Raw genomic sequence first — 22771 nt, 5'->3', positions numbered from 1 at the left:
CCAAATGTATTTAATCTGCCTTCCTGTTGATTTTCTTGTTGCTCTATTTCAATTAATTAAATCTAATAAAAATGAGAAAGATCTCTTCTATTTTTAAATAGCCATACTCTCTCCTCAGACACTAATTTTATATTCAAGATAGGACAAGTAGAGATAAATTGGGCAAATGGTGTCTCTAATGAAAAGTGACTTAACAAATAAAATTTTTTTTTTTTTTTTGAGTTTTTTTTGGTCTCCAAGATTCTAAGAATTACATTCATGTATCTTTGCATAGCAAAACAGCTAGGTGGTGCCATAGTGCATAGAGTGCTATGCCTGGAATCAAGAAGACTCATCTTAGTGAGTTCAAATCCAGCCTCACGACACTTCCTAGCTGTGTAATCCTGGACAAGTCATTTAATACTGTTTGCCTTGGTTTCCTCATCTGTAAAATGAGCTGAAGAAGGAACTAGAAAATCACACCAGAATCTTTGCCAAGAAAACCTCGAGTAGGGTCACAAAGAGTTGAACATTACTGAAATAATTGAACAGTCTTTGTGTTAAATTCTGGAGTCAGAAGATCTGTGTTCAAATCCTTTCTCTTAGGTAAGTCACTTAATTTTCCCGATCCTCAGTTTCTACAACCATTAAGAGACAGAGTCAGAGACAAAGAGACACACACACACACACACACACACACACACACACACACACACACACACACACAGAGTGAGCAAGAGTTGGATAAGATGGCTTGAGGTCATTTTAACTCAAATTCTATGATGCTATGTTTTATGTATTTTGAAAGATTTTCTTTATATATTTCCTCAATATTAAATTTCCTGGAGCAATGTTTCCTCTAATGTACCCCATAAGTTAAAATAAAAGGCCAAAAGGTTACCAAGTTGTGAGTTAATAGCTCCTATTAGCCAGAAGCAATCTATAAATCAAATGGAGAGAGCAATAATCTGCCTGCACCACCTTATGTCACACACCCTCAATCTCACTGTCATGGATACTGGAAGTTGGGCCATGGCAAATGAAAACAATAAGAGAGGAATAAAGGAGGAAGGGGAGAGAAAAGAGATAGGAAGGAAAAGAAGAGGGAGATATAAAAGGAAAGAATAAATAAAATATACGAGAGGACCTCAGCGCTCCGACTAGATTTCTTAATCGTATACATACATTTAATATTTTGTTTTTCATACTATAAGTGTGTAAAGGTGATTTCTTGGTCATCTGTATAAATTAATAGTAGGGAAAGATTAACCAACATAAGGCAAAATATACATACAGGGTATGGCAGCCTATAAAATATAATGTAGCAATACCATTAGGATTGAGTAAGACTGAAATGGAGAAAAAAATTTTAATGTTTAATTTGATAACTTCTACATAGCAGTGACTTGAGATATAAAACAAAGAATAAATTCAATTTCAATATGAAATTAATGATTTGAAAATCTTTAGTTTTCAGTTTTTATTTTATTTTGGTAGATTTTACAAATCTGATCCTTATAATTGGGACAGGGATGTTCTAGTAATATTATTCCAAAGATATGGCTTATTTGACATCAGGTACAACCAAATATGCAAAAAGCTCAGAAAAGACAATATTCAATGTAGACACAAACATAACACTTATCAGAACAAAACTACACTGAGAATCTAGTCCAATATTAATAATTCGAAGTCATCTAGAATCTTTGGAATTCTTCTTAGCCATTGCTCAGTGGAAGAGAAGCAACAGAAATGCCCATAGAGAAAGCTAATCTGAGGCAAAAAATAAATTAAAAAAAAAAATCACATAATTCCTAGTTGGCACAACTATATTGGTTGGCTAGAGAACAATAGGAACTATTTGGTTATATTCTTCAGCATCGACTCATAATCCTTTAATTAGGGCAAATGTTTCAAAAGGAAGGATAATTTATTATTGCCAAAGGAAATAGTGGAAAATTCAAATATCTATGCGTGTATTATGCAAAGGCATATATACCTCACATATGTTTCTTTCTCCTCTACCCTCCTCCCCACCTCCCAGATATATAAACAATGTAGGATCCAGGGTCTTAAAAATAATCTTGCTTCACGACATGATCTGGATTGTTTTTCAAGTTCTTCTGGGAATTTTTTTTTTTTTTTTTTTTTTAAATTGGGAAAAATGTGATGAGAGGGCGAGACCCAGCAATCACGGGCATGTTAAAAGATGTGAACAAATCATCTTGGGTAAACTCTGCACTGACTTCAGGCCAAAGCTACTTTCTTTTCTCTTCTTTTTCATAAGGCTGTACCAAAAGTATTATGACATTCAAATGACATGAAAATCCAAGTAAGGAAAACTTCTTTATTCAAGGCCTTTCTTCTTCTTTTTCTTCTTCTTCTTCTCCCCTCCTCTCCTTTCTGATGTTTGCTCTTGGGCAGATGCCATGACCATTTCCTCTTGCTTTTTCTTTTTTTTCTTTTTTGGTTCTGTGGCAGTAGTTCCTATAGTGGGTTCTTGCTCATCACAAAGTGGTCTCTCCTTAGGGGAAGCATCGAGACTCTGCTCGTAAATAGGATCTACAACATGGTTCTCAGCAAGGATCTTTTTCTTTGACCTATGGTAAGCATGCCTTCCCTCCTCTTCCTCCAGTCTCTCCTTTTTGGGATGCTTGGCCTTCAGTTTGTTCCAGTCCTCAGCTTCTTTCCTTTTCTTTTTTTCTTTTTTCTGTTTAGTCCTTTTCTCTTCAAAAGATTGGTTTTCAGCAGAAGCTGTCTGTATGTCTATTGATTTGTTCTTTAGCTCCGACATTCGTTTGGCAAAATATTCCTGAACAGTAAGGTTACTGGTCACTGTGGGAGTGGCTTTTTCCTCATTTGTAGTACTTGAACTGTGACTTTCCTAGAAAATCAGAGAAAATAGATTTTTAAAAAGTGGTTTTAAAAATTAAAGAAAATCAAGAAACACTTTTTGATAACATTTCCAAATAATGCAATTTCTCCCAATTTAATCAGAAGACTGCCTAGTCACTTTGGCTGTGAGAAAAATCAAGGTAAGACTCTTTTTTTTCCTGTCATTTCTTTCTGTGAGACTCGAAGTGCAGGAAAAAAATTCTCTTTTTGGTGAACGTGAAAATGGGGACATAAACAGTGTCCGACTAAAAACAGCTTGTGTTTCAAAAAATTGATTGACTTAAAGATCACTTATTTGGGCCTCAAGAACTCATATCCACTCCAAATGATATACTCACAAGGTTTAGGAGGATTAAAAAAAACAGAATTAAATTACATAGAGATATTGACCATTTAGTGATAATGTGCTAAAAATGCCAAGAAGGAAGAAAGAATTTATAATACATGACATCAACAATAAAATGGAAGTCTAGGAAATAGTGTTTTATAAAGGACTTTAAAAAATATAATAAAATAATGAATAATGCTAAGCTTTTCCCTTAGATCAATGATTCTCAAAGTTGGTTCAGGAAATCTTGGGGTTCTCTAGGACTCTTTTGGAGGTCAGCAAAGACAAAACTATTTTTATAATAATACAAAGATATTTAAATTTCTAATACAACAAAAATCAATAGATAAGATCCAATGTAAACAAAATGCATCCTTGACATTTTTTTAAAGTATAAAAGGGCTTTTGACACCAAAAAGTTAGATAATCAATATTTTAGAAAATTGTTCAATTCATTTTCCCCCCTATTTATTTTTTAAAAATTATATATTTTTTTATAATATTATCCCTTGTATTCATTTTTCCAAATTATCCCCCCCTCCCCCTATTTATTTTCACAGTAAAAAGTAGTTTGATTGTTTTCAGAAAGCCAGATCTGGGGGGGGGGGGGGGGAGAAACTAAGAAAATGTAAACTATTTCATTTGGGGGAAAAAAAGATCAAGGGGAATTTAAGAATTAACAAATAACTTAAAAGCTATGAAAAAAAATACAATTAATCCTCTTATTTCAAGAAATTACAAGGAAAACTGCCCCAATATACTAGAACCAGAGGATAAAATAGAAATTTAAAGAATCCACAGATCACCACCTGAAATAGACTCCAAAATGAACACTCATGGGAATATTACAGCCAAATTTCAAGGCTCTCAGGTTAAAGAGAAAACACTTCAAGCAGCCAGAAAGAAACCATTCAAATATCATGAAGCCAGTCAGGAAAACACAAGACATAGCAGCTACTATGTTAAAGGAGTGAAGGGTTTAGAATATGATTATTCCAGAAGGCAAAAGAGCTGCAATTATACTCAAGAATAACCTACCCAGCAAAACTGATTGTAATCCTTCAAGGGAAAAAACTAACATTTAATTAATGAATGTGAAACTATAACCTTTATTATTTATTTCCTACAGCATAATAGTGTTCTTTCACAATCATATACCACATCTTATCCAGTCATTGCACGGTTAATAGGCATCCTCTCAATTTCCAGTTCTTTACCACCATGCCACCACACAAAAAAAGACTGCTATGAATATTTTTGTACATATATGCTCTTTTCCCTTTTCTTTGATCTCTTTGGGATATGCTGTAGGAAATGATGAGCAGGATGCTGTCAAAAAACCTGGGGAGACTTATATGAAATTGAACCAGGAAAACATTGTACATAGTAATTGCAATATTTAAAGAACGTTCAACTGTGAAACTCTTCTCTAACCAAGTAATTTCCAAATAGACCATGATGAAAAATAATATCTACCTCCAGAGAGCGATGAACTCTGAACTTAAACTTTTTTTTTAAACTTTCTCTATTTTTTTGGACTGTTTTCTTTTATAACATGTCTTATATGATATCACATGAATAACATCAAATTGATTGTCTTCTCAAGAGGAGGGTTAAGAGGAAAGGAAAGAATTTGGAATTCAAAATGTTAAAAAAAAAAAGGATGAATTTTTTTTTAACAAGTATTTGGAAATATTTAATGAAATAAAATTTTTTATTTTATATTATTTATTAAAAATCAATGACTTCCCAAAGAAACTTGCATTTGGTTAGTTGACATTTTGCTTAGTATCCAACCAACTTATGCAGGAAATCAACACATACAAATTACACTGGGGATTACTGAAAACACCAACATGCAACAAAATAAAAATCAGTGGAATTTAAAATAATGTCATACTCAAAAAGTCAATACCATGTACATAACAATCATATAATCAGAATACATGCATTTTTACTCTTTCAAGGCTATCATTAATTATAGACCAATTTCTCTTGGAACATCAAGGAAGAATACATAGGATAAACTAATTGAACTCATAAGAGAAAGTTTTCAGTTTGTGTTTCTAACCAGCTTCAAGTTTTTATTTCAAAGCCACCAAAAAATATTAAATCAATAACAGCTATCCTGGGGAACTTAAAGTAGGCCACTTTTCTTTTTCAAAAGATGAAAGAATTCTAGAATTTTATTAGAATGACAAATCTATTCTCTTGGTACAACTCAATAAAGTGCTACAAAAATGTAGCAAGATGGAGAAAAAAATCCATCCTCCCCTTTTCAATCTCTTATTTAAAACACATACAAAACTTATGATGGCTCATTTAGGTAAAATAGGTCTTGTTAATAAATATTTGCTGTTTTAAGTGGGACAGCTCTGGCAAGAATGGTACCAAGTACTCTAATATTACTTATTTTATGTCACTCTGGAACTCAATGTTAGTTCTAACAGCTTAATCACTAGAACCAAATGTGGGTATTAATGAAAGTCTTTTTTTAAAAAATCAGGAAAAACAATACTTTTGACTCACTTGATGAGTTTGGAAGACTTCCATAACCACATACAACTCTGCCAGTGACCAATTCCTAGAGTGATAAGGATATTAATAATCATGGGCCACAACAAACTTAGCAGGGCATGGAGATAGGCAGGGAAGTACTGGCACTTAAATCATATTCATCTTGAGAAAAATTTGTACAAACAAATCACTGGAGTAGGCTATTTAACATCAGCTCTGGCCACTTTTCTGCCTATTTAAATGTCTATCAAAACAAGGAAGACTCTAAGAGCATAACGGATGCCCAAGCTGTATTTTGTGTTTATGCTATGTACAGTTTTATTCTGGAATGATACCAGGTTTTCTGCTGTGATTTCTATCCTTGTATTATAGAGCCATGTAAAACATTCAAATGAGTGATGAAAATCTGACATCTGGGACCTATGTGAAAGACCCAAGGGTCTCCATGTAGTAACTCTGAACAAAGGACATATCTAGCCTCTCTGAGCCTTAGTTTCTTCATCTGGGAAAAGGAGATAACACTCCTTAGTATCTATCTCAGGTTGTGTGTGTGTGTGTGTGTGTGTGTGTGTGTGTGTGTGTGTGTGTGTGTGTGTGTGTCTAAGTTATCAAAGATGTCTTGATGGACAAAGCTAATTACACTCTTTTTTCCAGGTTTTCACAATATTTCTGCTAGTTGCTGTTCTATCAGACCACACCTTAGTTTCTTTTGCTGGATCTTGATTCATGACACATCCTGTATGAACTTAATAAATGTTTATTGATTGATTAAAAAAACAGAGTCACAATGATGGAGTAGAAAAAAGTAACAGCTGACTTCCACTCCATAAAATTCCTTTAAACAAACTGAGAAAATGCACCAGACTAAATCCTGATAGTAAAATCCAGAAAAAGTCAAGAGTGAGTCCTTGTTCTTGCCCAATTCAGCGGAGGGAGACAGAGTGCTATGGACACTGAGGCTAGGGTAGGGACAGAAGTACACCACAGAGCATTACAGTGCTGAGGGAGAGGTTGTGAACCACTGAAGAAGAGGTCCCGGACCCATTCTGGGTCACTAACAAGCCCCATGACAGGTTCCAAATGATCTCTTTGGGCTCACTCCCCAGTTTTCTTTCACAGATCCAGGATGGTCTGAGAAGAGGACACAGATTTGGGAGAAGTGTTTCCAGGTAGGGAGACTGAGTTTTGTACTAAGAAAGAAGTTCAGAAACAAGCAGTAGCTGTGTGGCTAAGACACCAGGAGCAGAGCGAGGTTTCAGCTGCAGCATCCAGCCTAGCCTGCAGTGCAGTAACCAGGGAAGGGCTCCCAGACTAAAGAGGGAACCTACAATTCTGCCATTCAAAACCAACAATGCATTCCAGGTGGTTGGTAGGGGGGGTTCAGTAACATCTAATGGTTGCTCAGATTGAAACCTAGGTCAGGAACTTGTAGAGTTTGGATCAATGGGACAGCAGACTGCCCTGGTTATGTCCCTAGTCTGTCCTTGAGGTTTTCAAATGAAATAATCCTCAATAACCTAAGGATATAGGCCCAGGATAGATAGATTTTCCCTCCAGAAGTGCAGCACAGCTTAGCTCTGACATCAACTCTGAAATCAGGAAGTAGGTTGGAAGAATAAGCAAACACAAAGAATCCCAACATAGATCTATGACACAAACTCAACTAGAATTCCTGGTAGAGATGATGGGAGAGCTTAAAAAAAATTTTTTTTTAAAAATGTACTCATATACACAAAAAACCCCTGAGGTATCTCATAGCAAAAACAACTGACCTGGAAAATAGATTGAGGAGGAAAAAAAAAAAAAAAAAAAAAAGAATTATTGGGCTATCTGAATATCATAAACCAAAAAATGTCAAATTTCAAAAGAAACCAGCTCCATCTCTTAGAACTATAGGATAAAGTAGAAACAGAAACAGTTCAGTGATTAACTTCTGAAAGACAGCCCAAAATGAAACTCCCGAGATCATAGTCAAAATTCAGTCTCCAGATTAAACAAAAAAATAGTACAAGCAGTCAGAAAAAAAGAATTAAAGTGACGCAGAGTTATAGTCAGGACCATATATAATTTAGTAACTACTGCTATAACAGAATGGAGAATCTGGAATACAAGAATCCAGAAGGCAAAGGATATATATAGGCTTACAGGCAAGAATAAATTTACCCAGCAAAACTGAGTATAATGATAGAGGGGGAAATAGATTCTTAATGAAATAGAGAATTGCTAAGTCTTACTAATGAAAGTATAGGGGTTAAATAGAAGTTTAGAACTGTAAATAAACTAATCAAGAGAAATAGAAAAAGGTAATTATGAATAAACATTAATAAAGGAATAAACAAACAACTACTCCAAAGGATTGTCATAAGGATTCAGTGAGATAATATTTGTCTTAAACACTTAGACAATGTTTGGCACTATCAGGTTATCAATAAATGTTTGCTGAAATGAACTGAAAATAAGGATAAACTCCTTACATTCCAATATAGGGAAATGATTCCTTTCTAAACCCTAGCAATTGTTAGTATGATAGTTTAATTAGACAGAAGGTATAGAAAGTCCTTATGATCTTAAAAAGAAGAATAAAAAGAGAAGGAAAGACAAAATGGGGTGGGAGGGGAGGTTAGGGAAAATTAATCTGGATATGAGAGTATTTTATCTATAGGAAGCAAGAAGTGTAGGAGAGAGACGCAGCTTTAGTCTCATTTGAAGTGATTAAAAGAAGTAAGAACACAGACATAAATATACACAAACTGGATACAGAAATACATTTCACTCAACAGGTAAATTAGGAGGAGAAGGGGCAAAGTGGGGAGGAAGAATTGAAAGGTTAAAGGAAGGATTAATTCCAAGTGAAACAAAGTCTTTGCTGTTGTTCAAAAGTGTCTGATTCTTTATGACCCCATTCTTCTTGGGGTCATAAAAATTTTAAGCGTTTTAAGCCCTTCTATTCTCTTCTCCCGAAGTATGTTCATGTTCATTGTTTCCATGACATTTATCTAATTCATCTTCTGCCATGCTTTTCCTTTTGCCTTCAATTTTCCCCAATATCAGGGTCTTTTCCAATGAATTCTACCTTTCTCATGATGTAGACAAAGTACTGAGGCCTTAGCTTCTATATGACCTTCCAATGATGAATTAATTTCTTTAGATACTGATTTAATCTCCATGATATCTAAAGGACTCTTAAAAGAGTTCTCCAGCACTACCATCTAAAAGCATAGATTCTGTGATAGTCAGCTTTCTTTACAGTCCAACTGACACAAACACTGCTACTGGAAAAACTATAGCCTTGACTAGACCTTTTTCATCAGATGATGTTACTGCTGTCTAGATAGGGCATAGCTTTCCTTCTAAAGAGCAAGTGTCTTAATTACATGGCCACAACCATTCTCTGCAGTAAGTTTTGAGCCCAAGAATATAAAATCTGTCACGACTTCCATTTCTTCTCCCTGTTAGCCAGGAAGTGATAGGGATCTTGGTCTTTAAAAATTTTAAGCTTCAAGCCTGTTTTTTTTTTTTTAATTTTTTTTAATTTTAAACACTTTCTTCTTTTACCCTCATCAAGAGGCTTCTTAATTCTTCACTTTCTGCCATAGAGTGGGATAATGAGATATTTCTCCTGGCAACTTTAATTCTAACTTTTGATTGGTTCAGTCTGGCATTTTGCAGGAGATATTCTGCATATAAATTAAATAAATAAGATGACAACACATAGTCTTATTGTACTCATTTTCTAATCTTAAATCAATCAACTGTTCCATGTTTGGTTTTAACTGTTACTTATTGGCCCACATATAGGCTCCTCAGGACACAAGATGATCTGGTTACTCCAATCTCTTTGAGGACTTGCCACATACGATTCACACAGTCAAGGCTTTAGTGTAGTCAATGAAACAAGTAGATTTTTTTTTTCCTCCTGAAACTCCCTTGTTTTCTAGTCAATTTGGTCTCTAGCTTCTCTGCTTCTTAAAAAATCAGCTTTCCTTTCTTGGTTTATATTCTTGGTTTACATAATGAATCACAGTGATCCAGGAGGGGTAAACAAAATCCAAGGAAGGATGTACAAAAATGTTTATAGCTGAGGGAATTCCATAAATTGGGAATAGAGGAACAAGTTATAGTAGATAAGTATGATGGAATACTATTGTGCTGTAAGAAATTATGAAGTGATGATTTCAAAGAACTTAGAAAGGTTTGTATGAACTGGCACAGAATGAAGTAAACAGATCCAGGAGAATAATAACAAAGTAAAGGCAAACAACTCTGAAAGAATTAGGAACTTTTTTATGAAACATACTACCCCTTCTCCTGAGAGAGAGATGAAAGACTTAACAATACAAAATGAGATCAATATTTTTTTTTTTTTTTGGTTACAATCAATGGAAATTTGTTTTATACATGTTTGTAAGAGGTTTTGTTTTTCTTTTGTTCTCAAATGGGGGGGGCAGGAAGAATGAGTGGGGGTAGGAAGGTGAGAAAGCATATTTTTCATGATTGCAATAAACAAAATAATTTTAAAATAACGTATACAAATTGTCTTGTAACCCTTAAACCATAGATTAGTTTTTGAAATGATCCATCTCTGATTTTAATTCCAAAGTGAAACTTTATGTCTAAAAAGTCCACTAAATTTCATTTAAAATATAAATTTCTTTCCCTTCTGCAATTTCCCATTAAATATACATCTTCTCTGTATGTTTATTTGTGTGTTTGAGAGAGGAGTAGGAGAAGGAAAGAGGGTAGACAAAGTAGAGGAGATAAAGACAGAGGGAGAGGAAGAGAGAGGAGTAGGAAGAGGAGAGAAACAAGAACGTCTCAGCCACTGAATTAATTTTCATTTAATTTCACTGAATTTAGTGAAAAATCACAAGTGATTTTGAGGGAGAATTTCTTTTAATTATTATTTTTTTTATCATAGCTTTTTATTGACAGAACATATGCATGGGTAATTTTTAAATATTGTCCCTTGAACTCACTTCTGTTCCAACTTTTCCCTTCTGTCCCTCCATCCCCTCCCCTAGATGGTAAGCAGTCTCATACATATTAAACATGTTAAAGTATATCTTAAATATAATATGTGTACAGATCCGTACAGTTCTTTTTTTGCACAAGAAAAATTGGATTCAGAAAGGTAAAAATAACCTGGGAAGAAAAACAAAAATGCAAGTAGTCCACATTCATTTCCCAGTGTTCTTTCTCTGGGTGTAGCTGATTCTGTCTATCATTGATCAATTGGAACTGAATTGGATCTTCTCATTGTTGCAGATATCCACTTCCATCAGAATATATTGCCGTGTATAATGATCTAATTTCACTTAGCATCAGATCATGTAAGTCTCTCCAGGCCTCTCTGAAACCATCCTGAAGATTATTTCTCATAGAACAATAATATTCCATAACATTCATATATCACAATTTACCCAACTATTCTCCAATTGATGGGCATCCAGTCAATTTCCAGTTTCTAGCCACTACAAAAAGGCTGCCACAAACATTTTTGTACATGTGAGTCCCTCTATTAAGATCTCTTTGGGATATAAGCCCAGTAGTAACACTTTTGGATCAAAGGGCATGCACAGTTTGATAACTTTTTGAGCATAGTTCCAAATTGTTCTCCAGAATGGTTGGATACGTTCACAACTCCACCAACAATGCATCAGTGTGAGGGGAAATTTCTAAAGCAGAAGTTTCTGGGCAATCTGAGAGGAGGAGGAAGAGAAAGAGAGAATATGGCAGGGAGATAGGGGAAGAGAGAAGAAAAGAGAAAAACAATGCTTCAGTCAAAATGGGAGGAACACCACAGTTGATTCTCTTAGGCCACTTTGATCCTTCTTTCTTGGTTTAGGTATGAGCAAATCTCCCTATTCCCTTGGTTTAGTTATGATTAAAAAATCAAGCTCTTTTAAAAGAAACTTTATTCAATAAGTAATGAAAATTAAAATATAAGGGCAGTGACTTGGCAAACTTTAAAACTATGGAAAACATCCTGACCACAGTTTGCTTAGCCAGCACTACTTATTTGGGGGTTAGGGAAAGTAGGAACTGTAGTACCTATTCCTCACCTAAATCTTTTTTTTTTTTTTTTTTTTTTTTTTTTTTGAGGCTGGGGTTAAGTGACTTGCCCAGGGTCACACAGCTAGGAAGTGTTAAGTGTCTGAGACCACATTTAAACTCGGGTCCTCCTGAATTCAAGGCTGATGCTCTATCCACTGCACCACTTAGCTGCCCCCCTAAATCTTGCTTCTCTGAAGGAGAAAAATACTTCCCTTACTGTCTGGCTTCTGAGATCCTCCTACTGAATTTCAAGCTGCTCTGCAGAAATCAAGAAATGAAATTGTCATCTATCCCACTGAAATTGTGTTTCTACTCCTTCTTGCTCTATAAGTGGACCTGGCTAGTTTTCCTCTTTGCTCTTAAAGTGGTACCTGGACTGTTTGGATCATCCTTCTATCAGCTTCCTCAAAGTACCAGCAACAGTAGAACTTCTTCCTATTTCAAAGTCTATGTATTCTGTTACATATCTCTAAGTTCCAATATTTGATTTGAGAGATGATTTCAGTTTTAAGATCATCTGATGAGCAGAGCCGACTAGAGGATATTGGGATCCCTGGATTTTACAGAGAAGTACGGAGATAGAGTCAAATATGCACTTTAGCATCTGAACAGATAATGGGTTAAAATAGGCAGAAGATCAACCAGAAGGCTACTTAATGAATCCAGACATGAGCTGATAACCCTGTGGTGGAAGCCACATGAATGGAGAGATTTCTAGAAACTATGAAGTTAGAACAACAAAAGTTGACATCAGACTGGATATATGAGGTGAAGGTAAAGAGTAGAGGATAATACCAAAGTTTAGAGCCTGAATAATTGGGAAGAGGGACAGTGGTTTGGTAGTTTAAATATTTTACCAGCTCAGAGTAAGTATAAAGATATATTTCCTATAGACAAAAAATAGCTCTAAACACTGCACTTAGGAAGTTCTACTCCCATCTCTTTGTAGGAATTTTATCTCTGCATCCAGGAGACCAAATGATGGTAAGGTTAGGGGTAGCAATTATTCCATAATGATAAGTTTTTGGTTTGCCAGAAGGAAGCAGAAAGCAACCCCATTTTAAAACAAAGTAAAACTAATGGAAAAGATTTGGGAGTGGAAAAGTACTACACAGCAAGGCTGCAAATATTGGTTTAAACTCTAAGGTAATCATGTTGAATGTGAAAGTGTCAGAGCCCAAAAAAAGTACAAAGACATAGAGAAAAGAGCAACCATTCATCAAATGATTCATGCCAATAGTACTGACCATATTCCACTAAGTTAGCAACATTACTCATCTTAAGGCAAAACTAAAGCGAGAACATGTATGAGATAGCCCTTATTCCAAGTTTATCCAAAAAATATATGGGAAGGAAAAGGTAGTAGAGTAACTACTAAATTGAAGGTCTACAGAGCCTTTGTCTGGCCTCATTGCTGTATGCCTGAATAAGTATACCAGTGCTATGCCAGGAAACTGAATCACTTCTATTTGAATTGTCTTAGAAAGATTCTGAAGATCATTTGGCAGGAAAGGATACTAGACACTAAACTCCTTCCCTGAACTAAATTTCCAAGCATTCCAACTCTGCTACAGCTCCAATGTGTTGAACACATTGTTCAAATGCCAAATATACACTTGTCTAAGAGACCATATGGCAAGTTCTCACAGGATGGTCAGAAGAAGTGACAAAAAGACACTCTCAAGGTCTCTCTGAAAAACTTTGGAATTGATTGCATGACTTAGGAGACACTGGGACAGGACCACCCAGCATGAAGTGCCCTCATTAAAGAAAGGGCTATGTTCTATAAGCAAAGCAGAATCGAAGTAGCTTAAAAGAAATGTGGTATGCATAAATTTAGAGAGCCCACCCAAACTTTCACATAGCCTATATCTACCCAAGCTGTGTTAGAGCCTTCTTTGCTCATATCAGTCTGATCAGCTACAGTCCAACACACTGTAACTTGACTTTAATGTAATGTTATTTTGGTCCTTTTTGAGGATGAGGGACAACAATCAACCAAACTATCTAGGCTTTCTATCTGTTTATATTCATTTTTAAATAACAGCTTTTTATTTTAAAAATAAAAATATATGCAGCGTTTTCAACAAACTTGCAAAACGCTGTGTTCCACATTTTTTTCTCTCTCCCTTCTTCCCAACCCCTCCCCTATACAGCAAGTAATCCAATATGTGTTAAACATGTACAATCCTTTTATACATACTTCCACAATTATTATGTTGCACAAGAAAAATCAGATTAAAAAGGTAAAGAATGAGAAAAAAACAAAATGCAAGCAAATAACAAAAAAGTGAAAATACTAGGTTGTAATTCATATTTAGTCCCCATAGTCATCTCTCAGGATGCAGATATGGCTCTCTTCATCATAAGACCATTGAAATTGGTCTGAATCATCTCATTACTAGAAAAAGCCACATCCATCAGAACTGATAATATAATCCTGTTGTTGTCATGTACAATGTTCTCTTGGTTCTACTAACTTCACTTAACACCAATTCATGTAAGTTTCTCCAGGCTTTTCTGAAATCATCCTGCTGATTGTAGTTATAGAACAATAATATTCCATAACATCCATATACCATAACTTAATTAGTAATTCTCCAATTGATAGACATTCACTTGGTTTTCAGTTCCTTGCCACTACAAAAAGGGCTGCTACATTTTTGCATGTGTGAGTTCTTTTCCATTTTTTTTTTTAATCTCTTTGTGATACAGATCCAGTAGAGACACTGCAAAGTTTAATAGCTCTTTAGGCACATCTACACCTACATTTAAAAACAAAAAGATCTATATTCCATTTCAATTCCTCATACTGATTTTGCATTGTGTTGATGGATATCTATCTACCTGGCAGCTGGAAAATGTGCAATCTGTGGAATTTCTCCTCTGTGTGGTAGACTAGAGTAAAAAAGTAAACAAATTAGCTCCAACAATAATTTTTGCTAAAATAAAGATGACTTTTGTGTCAGTAACAAACTAGATGTCAAGAACCAAAACTGAATTAGAATAATAAAAGTAACAGACAGATATGGATATGGTCATTTGGATTATGGTCATTTGTTAAAATACCAGGAAACAAAATATTAGCTTACAAAAAAAGATGATTAGTCATTAAGTAATCATAGAACTTTATAAATAACACAAACTAGTAAGCATAATATTATCTAGGCAGAGAATTAGTCTTCAGCTCCTGAGATCAAAATGCTCCCTCTTTGACCACAAGTCCAAGACCACTGGAGTCTACACTGAAAAGCATTTTCTACTTCTCTTACTTAAGTTTCCATTTTTTCATCTTTTTGAGTGGTTTTAACCATTATTTTAGTAAACTATGCACTTTAGACACAACATAATTGAAAAAGAGAATGTGACATAAGAAAGCCTGGTATCTAAAGACAGAATTCAGAAATGGAAACTCTAACTTTGTCTTTGTCATTTCTGAAAATGTTAAGTCCAGGGAAGATTTGTCATTTGTTCCCAACCTGAGGATAAGCGGCCTATTGATTTCTACTATCAGGAATGATCTGAATCCTATTTTCTTAGAAGTACAAATTCGGCTTCCAATTAATAATCGCTGTGGTTGTCTTAGTTTTTCTTTATATAACATATACTATCTTTTGAGAAGTGGCATGCTAAATTATTAGAAGATAGGAATCATGTCTAGTTCACTTTTTAACATACACTATTTAAATATGGTACTGATGCTAAAAATGGAATATGAATAAAAGCAAAGATATTAATATTAATTATTATAGTCTAATTCCCAGAACGAGGAGGCCAAAAGAACTCAGAAACTACCCTGGTCACTTGATTTTCTTGTCAAAAAGACATGGCAGTCAAAAGTAATACCAATGTAGAATATAAGTTCATTTACAAAATATCAGGGATTGATGAAGATTATCAAAAGTACTATTTAAGCAAGTGTCAAAAAACAAAACAAAACAAAGAAATCCAGTAGGAAAATATCAGGTTGAAGAAAGTATGTTTTGATCCCAAGACTCTCTTTGATCTGTTTAAATAAGTATTGACTATCTATCTATAGGTATAGAAATAAAAGGATATTAAATAGAACTTTTCTATTGTTTCCTTGGTGACATATTTTCACTGCTAATAGTGGAACCTCCACATTTGGACTACAACATTTCAGTACCCAATGCTATATGACAAAGTAAAAAAAAAATGATATGAATGGGGCTCTGTTCTATTCTCTTCTCCCTATTTCATTTGATCTCATCAGCACCCATGCACTGAATCTCAAATCTAGCTCTAATCTTGCTCCTCCAGTCTAGCACCAATAACTGCCTATTGTATATCACAAACTAGATGTCCCATGTTGTCCCTGTTCAGTCATTTCAATTGTGTTTGACTCTTTTGTGAGGTTTTCTTGGCAAAGATACTAGAGTGGTTTGCATTTCCTTCTCTAGCTCACTAATAAGAAATGCAGGCGACAGAGTGAAGTGACTTGGCCAGAACTGATTTCAATTCAAGAAGTGAGTCTTCCTGGTTTCAGTCTAATGGGGGAGACAATAGACAAACAAATGTGTGAAAACAATCTATATACAGGACAAATAAGAGTTAATTAAAAGAGAGAAGGTCAAGAATTAATGAGGATTAACAAAGGCTTCCTATAGAAAGTGGGGCTTTAGCTAAAATTTGAAGGAAGATAGTAGGAAGAGATGAAAAAGGTGAAACAAAAAAGCTTAGAGTTGGAAGATGGAATGTCTTGTTCAAAGACCAGCAAGGAGGGCAGTACCACTGAACACACATCTATGGGACTGACTATAAGGTGTTGAAAGACTGAGGAGTTTGGGGGAGAGGAGCAGATTTTGAAGGAATCAGAATTCCAAACAGGATTGTGCCCTTGATCCTGGAGATAAAAAGAAACCACCAGTTTTTATTGAAAGGGGAAGAAGGATGTGTGTGAGATAATCCGACCTATACTTTAAGAAGAGAGTGGCCTGGTACTAGGAAAGACTTGAGGCAGGTACCCAAAGCAAAAGGTTCCTTTAGTAGAGCAGACATGAGGGAGTGAGGGCCTACACCAGAGTAGTGGCAATGCGAGAAGTGAGAAGGGGAAGGATGAAGGAGATGTAATGGAGATAGAAACGACAACTTGACAGAGAAATCAGAAATGGGAAGTGGTTTAGAGGGAGGAAATAATGAGTTCAGTTTTGGACATGCTGAATTTAATATGTCAATGGGGAAGTCAGGAAGACTTACCTTCTTAAATATCAGTCTGATCATGTCACCTTCCTATTCAAAAAAACATCAGTGGTCACTGTCAACTCCAACATCAAATACAAAGTGTCTTTCTATCATTCAAAGCCTTTCATGAACCAGCCCCCTCCTACTTTTCCAGTTTTATTCCCTGCTGTGAATTCTTTGTTATTCCATGAATAAGATGGATAACATGTCTTCCATGCTCTTCTTTTTTCATTACACCTCCTGACTTCCCAAGAAGTACCAGCTAAAACCCCATCTTTTACAGGAAGTTTTTCTCAATTCTTCTTAATTTGAGTGTCTTCACTGTATTGACTATTTACTATTTATCCTGTACCTAGCCTGTTGTGCATATATTTGTTGGTATGTTGCCTCTTCCATATTAGATTGTGAGCTCCTTGAAGGCAGGAATTATCTTTTGCCTTTTTTTGTATCGCTAGTACTTAGCATAGTGCGTGGTCCAAAGTCAGCATTTAATAAATGTTTCCTAATTGACTGATTAACTGATCACTCAAAAAATTATTCTTTATATTTACTAATAATCTCAAATGTTAAATTAATTGATTTTTTTTTCTCAGTGCTCAGCAATTTTTTCTCAACAGCATTTGGATTGATAGAATATACATTCTATCCCTTCTGAATATTCTAATTTCTCTGAGATTTTGTACTACTGTTCTTCTGGGTGTCTTCTCATTATCCTAATACTGCTTTCTAATATGGTCCTCACAAGGAAGTCTTGAGTCCTCTTCCCTCTTTATACATTCTCTCTTCTCAGTGATCATATAAGCTTCTCTGGGCTCAATTATCTTTTTTTAGGTGTCTTCCAGGTCTATAGGTCAAATTCTATTTTCTCTACTGAGCTACAGTCTTTATTAACCAATTGCCTATTGAACATTTCTAAATGTATACTCTGTAAACATCTCTAAGTGAACATAAGCAAAGTTGAAATCTTTATCTGTCCTATGCTAATCCCAATTCCCCCTTCAAGAACATGACCACTTCTCTCTTTGTCTGTCCCTTTCCCATTTTCCAACCTAATCCAAGGGTAGCCATGTGGGAACAGTGACACAGTCACCAGAATCCTTCTGTTTAGATGAAGGACCATAAAGTTTTACCATCTTTTCAACAACATCACCCAAATATCTATTGCTAAGATGTTTAATCAAGTTATTTCCTCCAATCAATTTTGGCAAATATAGCAAATTCTATGCCTTTTGATGAAATTATAAAATTAATCTGAATATTTATCAAAATTAATGACTACACAAAATGATAAACTTTTTATTTTCTAAAAACAAGACCTACATTAAGGAGGTAGTAAAGAATTATAACAAAGAAACTGAGTCTCAGGAAAGAGCTAAGTTATCTAATATAATTTCTGATCAGAGAGATAAAACTAGAAACTAGGTCTTCTTTCAAGATAGTTGGCTCTCAATCACAGTCCTCATTTTCCAAATCTCTGGAGCTTCTATAAAATCATGAAGTGGTGATATGACTGAAAAAGACCTACCTTGAGAGCCAAAAGGCTGGGTCTGGCTACTACTTTGGCTATGACCTTGGGGGAAGTTACTCAATCTATATGAGCCTTGTTTTTCTTAATGTGTAACGAATCATGCATAATGTACAATATACTAAGATCTCTTCTAATAACTTTTTGATTCACTGAGTTACTAATTATATGTGTATAATAATAATGAACTTTTTGTTGAAAATGGCAACAAAAGGAAAGTGTTCCTGTTTAATGACTTAAAATCAAATATACTCTTATTTTTCCTTGCAACTTATTTTCCTTTCAAAGATAAGAAATTCTAAGTCATGACCTTGACTTTAACACCAATGGAGCTAATCAGCCCAGACACTATTAATACAGATAGGTACCACATGTTATAACATGTAATCATAAACTATGCTTAAGATAAACAAATTGTGTAACTCCTAACTTCTATCCTGGAAACCATAGTTTTGCTGTTTTGTTTTTTTGGTAGCAGGAATGAAAACTAAGGCAACTGAGCTTTTCCATCTCAGTGTCAGGATAGATTACCAGGAGGCATTTGTACACACCAGGAAGAGATGAAAGTAAAATCCCAATTTAAGGGAGAATTTAGATACCTGGAAAGATGCTATTTTCATGTTAGTAGCATGTTGCTAATGTGGATACAACAAATTCTTCTTGAAAAGGAACTTCAGATTTAGCAGACAATACAATTAGCTAAGATATTGTGTCCCAAGTAAGGCATTTATGTGCTACAGTTGATTTGAATACCCATACAATGGCAATTATTATTAAATGACATTCTTAACAACAACAAAAAAAAAAAGTGTTGCTAACTTTTGGCAGGTATTACATTTTTAGGAAGAGAGAAAGGATAAAAGAATTAGGAGTCCTTTCATTGGGAAATGGATGAACTATTGCCTCTGATAATAGAGAGCCCACTTTAAGTGACATGGTATCCATCTTACTAAATTTTGCTACGGTCTCAGCAAAATTCAGCAGTTAACTATTTCTGGCTGTCAAGTAGCATAGCATGATGAAAGTGACAAAGATTTAATAATTATAATTCAACAGAAAGAGAGCTTAAAAACTCATAACAAATTTTCACTTAAGATTTTCAGTAATTTAAAAAATAATTAAGTGTTAAACTCAATTGAGTCTAGAGATTCTAAAGATTCTCAAACTCCAAAAAACATGTCTGATGTTGGCAACTTACAAAAAAGGCCAACCAAAAACCCAATTAGGAGGGAAGCAATCTTTCTTTCCACTGGACAAGGAAAAACATGCCAAATTTCTTATGCAAAGACTGATGGTAAAATTACTAATTTTTTTTTTCTTCTGTCTAGTCAATAGTTCACCTTATCACCCATTAAGAAAAGACAGCAACAACATCTTTTGAAAGGATGGTTCATTATGGCAACAACTTCCCAAATAATTAAGGTGAGGATTACTGACAACAGTAATGCAGCCACTAGAAAGGAGAAGAGAAAGAAAGAAAGAAAGGGGGGGGGGAGGAGAGAGGGAGGGAGGGAAAGAAAGAAAGAGAGAGAGAAAGAAAAAGAAAGAAAGAGAGAAAGAAAGAGAGAAAGAAAGAAAGAAAGAAAGAAAGAAAGAGAGAGAGAAAGAAAGAAAGAAAGAAAGAAAGAAAGAAAGAAAGAAAGAAAGAAAGAAAGAAAGAAAGAAAGAAAGAAAGAAAGAAAGAAAGAAAGAAAGAAAGAAACAATAGATGAAATGTCCTAAGGCTTGGAAAACTGTATTAACTCATTTGACAACACATTGGTCACTAAAAGATAAATGAAAGCCTTTCCATAAACAGAAATGAGCTGTGCAGCACAATTGTTGGCTTCTTTCAGCTAAATCCAAAAATATCCCAATCTTGATGTAAATGTACAATTTTGCTCCAAAGGAGCAGGATAAGTGAACTTTTCTGAATCCAAAATAATAGTTAGGGGAAGGACAGAAAATGAGCCATCTAAGAATTACACCAGACTACAGTTGTGTGGCTTGCCAGGAAATAAGAGGTGAAGCATTTCCTTTGGCCCTGGAAGATCTGAGTACTTTGAAGTTTTCCTTCTGCCACAAAGAACAGTGTGTAATTATATAGGGTCAAAAAACCAAACCAAAACAAATTATATTAATTGGGGCTATTGAGAAATCTGATAGCTCCTTTTATTCAACTGATCTCATTTTACAAGTCAGGAAACTGAGGCCTAGAAATAATAATAGCTGGCATTTCTAGACTCCTTTACAAGTTACACACTTTCCTCACAATAACCATGTTGAGAAGGGTAGTACAAATATTATACCTATTTTACAGAAGAAAAAACGGCAACTCAGAAGTTTGCTTTCTTCTTCAAGGTTGAATTAAATGATCAAACTCAGTGTAGACTCCTCATCATGTGACTTGAGTTTGATATGTTTTCCACCATCTCTAATAAATAAGCTTTCATCTACTGAGTGATACAGCTAGGTATCAGTGCTAGGCTTGGAGTAAGGAAGACCTGAGTTCAAGCTCATATGGGCATGGGTCCTGTATTTTCTATTTGCTTCACTTTCCTCATTTGTAAAATAAGGACCATATTACCTACTTCACAGTATTGCTGTAAAGATCAAATGAGATAATACTTGAAAAGTGCTTAGCACAGTATCTGACCTATAGTAGGTGCTTAATAAATGCCTACATTTCTTTCTCCAAGGCTAACATATTTCAATATTTTTATGACTAAACTTTTTTTATAAAGATAGCATAGCTAGCAGCAGGAGAGCAACAAGGTTTAATAAGCTGATCGGCATCTCCAGTGGATATCGATACTTTACAAAGCTATTTCATATTTATCAATGAAACAATTTCTAAATTAAAAATGTTAATGTAAACCAATTTTTAAAAATATTATAAATGTTTGGTAGTTGTAATTAAAAGTGAATGACTGTAAACAAACTTAAGTATTTATCTTTGAGAAGGGACAAAAGAAAACAACAAATATTAACCATGAAGACGGAAAAATTAATAATAATGCTAGAATAAACATCACTATTACCATAATTAAATTATACACTAAGCCATTTTCATTTAATCAGCAGCCTATCAGAATTAATGTCATAATACTTTAATTCAATTTGAATCATCATTTTAAGTCCACTGATCTTAGAAGGAGGGCATACTTCTGGTGGTTGGGGCACCTTCAAATCACTGAGCAGTTTGGTCTACACTGACTGAAGCTCTGTTTTTAAGACAACATCAAAAACAATGATGAAGGATATTCTTCCACGTATTGGGAAAGTCACTGATGACCTGATATATTTTGCAGCAAAGCCATGACTCAAAGTAGACTAAGGTTAACAGCAGTTCTATGCACTGATTTTTTAAGCATAAGCAGTGCTGAAGGATACTCCTCCACATGTTTGAAAAGGCACTGATTACCTGATATTATATAGCAAAGCCATGAATCAAAGAGGAATAGTACATTTTATCTCACAAGCAAAGTTGAAGAAAGGGACTAAGACCCACTGACTGCTTATTGCTTGACAATAGAAAGGGATCAAATACCCTTTATTCTTTGACTCCTATACTAATTACAAAGCAAAATAATTTCTACATATTTGATTGAGCAAGAAGAATGGGAATAACTTTGTTGGGCTTAAAGATGTTTTCTTCTGATTCATCAAAAGAGCAAAAAAGGGTCACTTTTCCCCTCTGCAATTCCCTCTGTTCTAATCTAAAGGAGGATACCCAGCAAGACAGGATGATACTTTGGGTGAATTATAAGCCATTTGCTGTACTTATCTCACATCCTTACAAAAGCTAATCTTTTCATCTAAGTCTCAGTCCTGGGATTAATAAATGTGTCTATTTGAATTGAACTAGCAAAACCTTAATTAACTAAACAAAACTCTGTGATTTAGGACTTCTAGATTTAATTTGGGGGCTTGTTGGTTTTGTTTTTGATGTGGATTTCTTCACTAATTTAGTATTTTGTATACCCTTTCAAGGATATAAGAGCAGCTTTCAAAATGGTAGTGACCTGCTTTCTCCTCTCTTCTGAAGAAGCCCCAAAGCTTCATCTGAAGTCCTTACTGTCAGGAGATGGTCAGCTTATGTCTCCTATCCTAGGACAGGAAAAGGATGCACTCTCAGCACCATATGCTTCAGAGAGATAAGACCAGAGATTTCTGTCCTCTGCACCTTATCAGCTTTTCCTGCTACTCTCCAGAGCAGAGACAGTATCAGGGCTGGCAATAAACTAATCTAGCTTAAAAGAGGGTTCTGTGCTTATGTGGGTTGCAGCTGG

At 34.9% G+C, this 22771-nt stretch overlaps 1 protein-coding gene across 2 annotated transcripts in view; it reads right to left on the bottom strand.

Annotated features, from left to right (window-relative positions):
• Nucleotides 1-1456: 1456 nt before the first annotated feature.
• PINX1 (PIN2 (TERF1) interacting telomerase inhibitor 1) overlaps nt 1457-22771 on the bottom strand; it is a 90174-nt gene continuing 68859 nt past the window's right edge. For both annotated transcript variants that reach the window (XM_074287546.1, XM_074287545.1), the window contains one exon: nt 1457-2863. In XM_074287546.1, the coding sequence (XP_074143647.1) occupies nt 2327-2863 (537 nt within the window). In that variant the 3' untranslated portion in view covers nt 1457-2326. The remainder of the gene's footprint in view (nt 2864-22771) is intronic.

Source organism: Sminthopsis crassicaudata, chromosome 2 (assembly GCF_048593235.1).
Source record: "Sminthopsis crassicaudata isolate SCR6 chromosome 2, ASM4859323v1, whole genome shotgun sequence".
NCBI classification, from domain to species: domain Eukaryota; kingdom Metazoa; phylum Chordata; class Mammalia; order Dasyuromorphia; family Dasyuridae; genus Sminthopsis; species Sminthopsis crassicaudata.
This window is presented reverse-complemented; position numbering and strand designations above follow the sequence as displayed.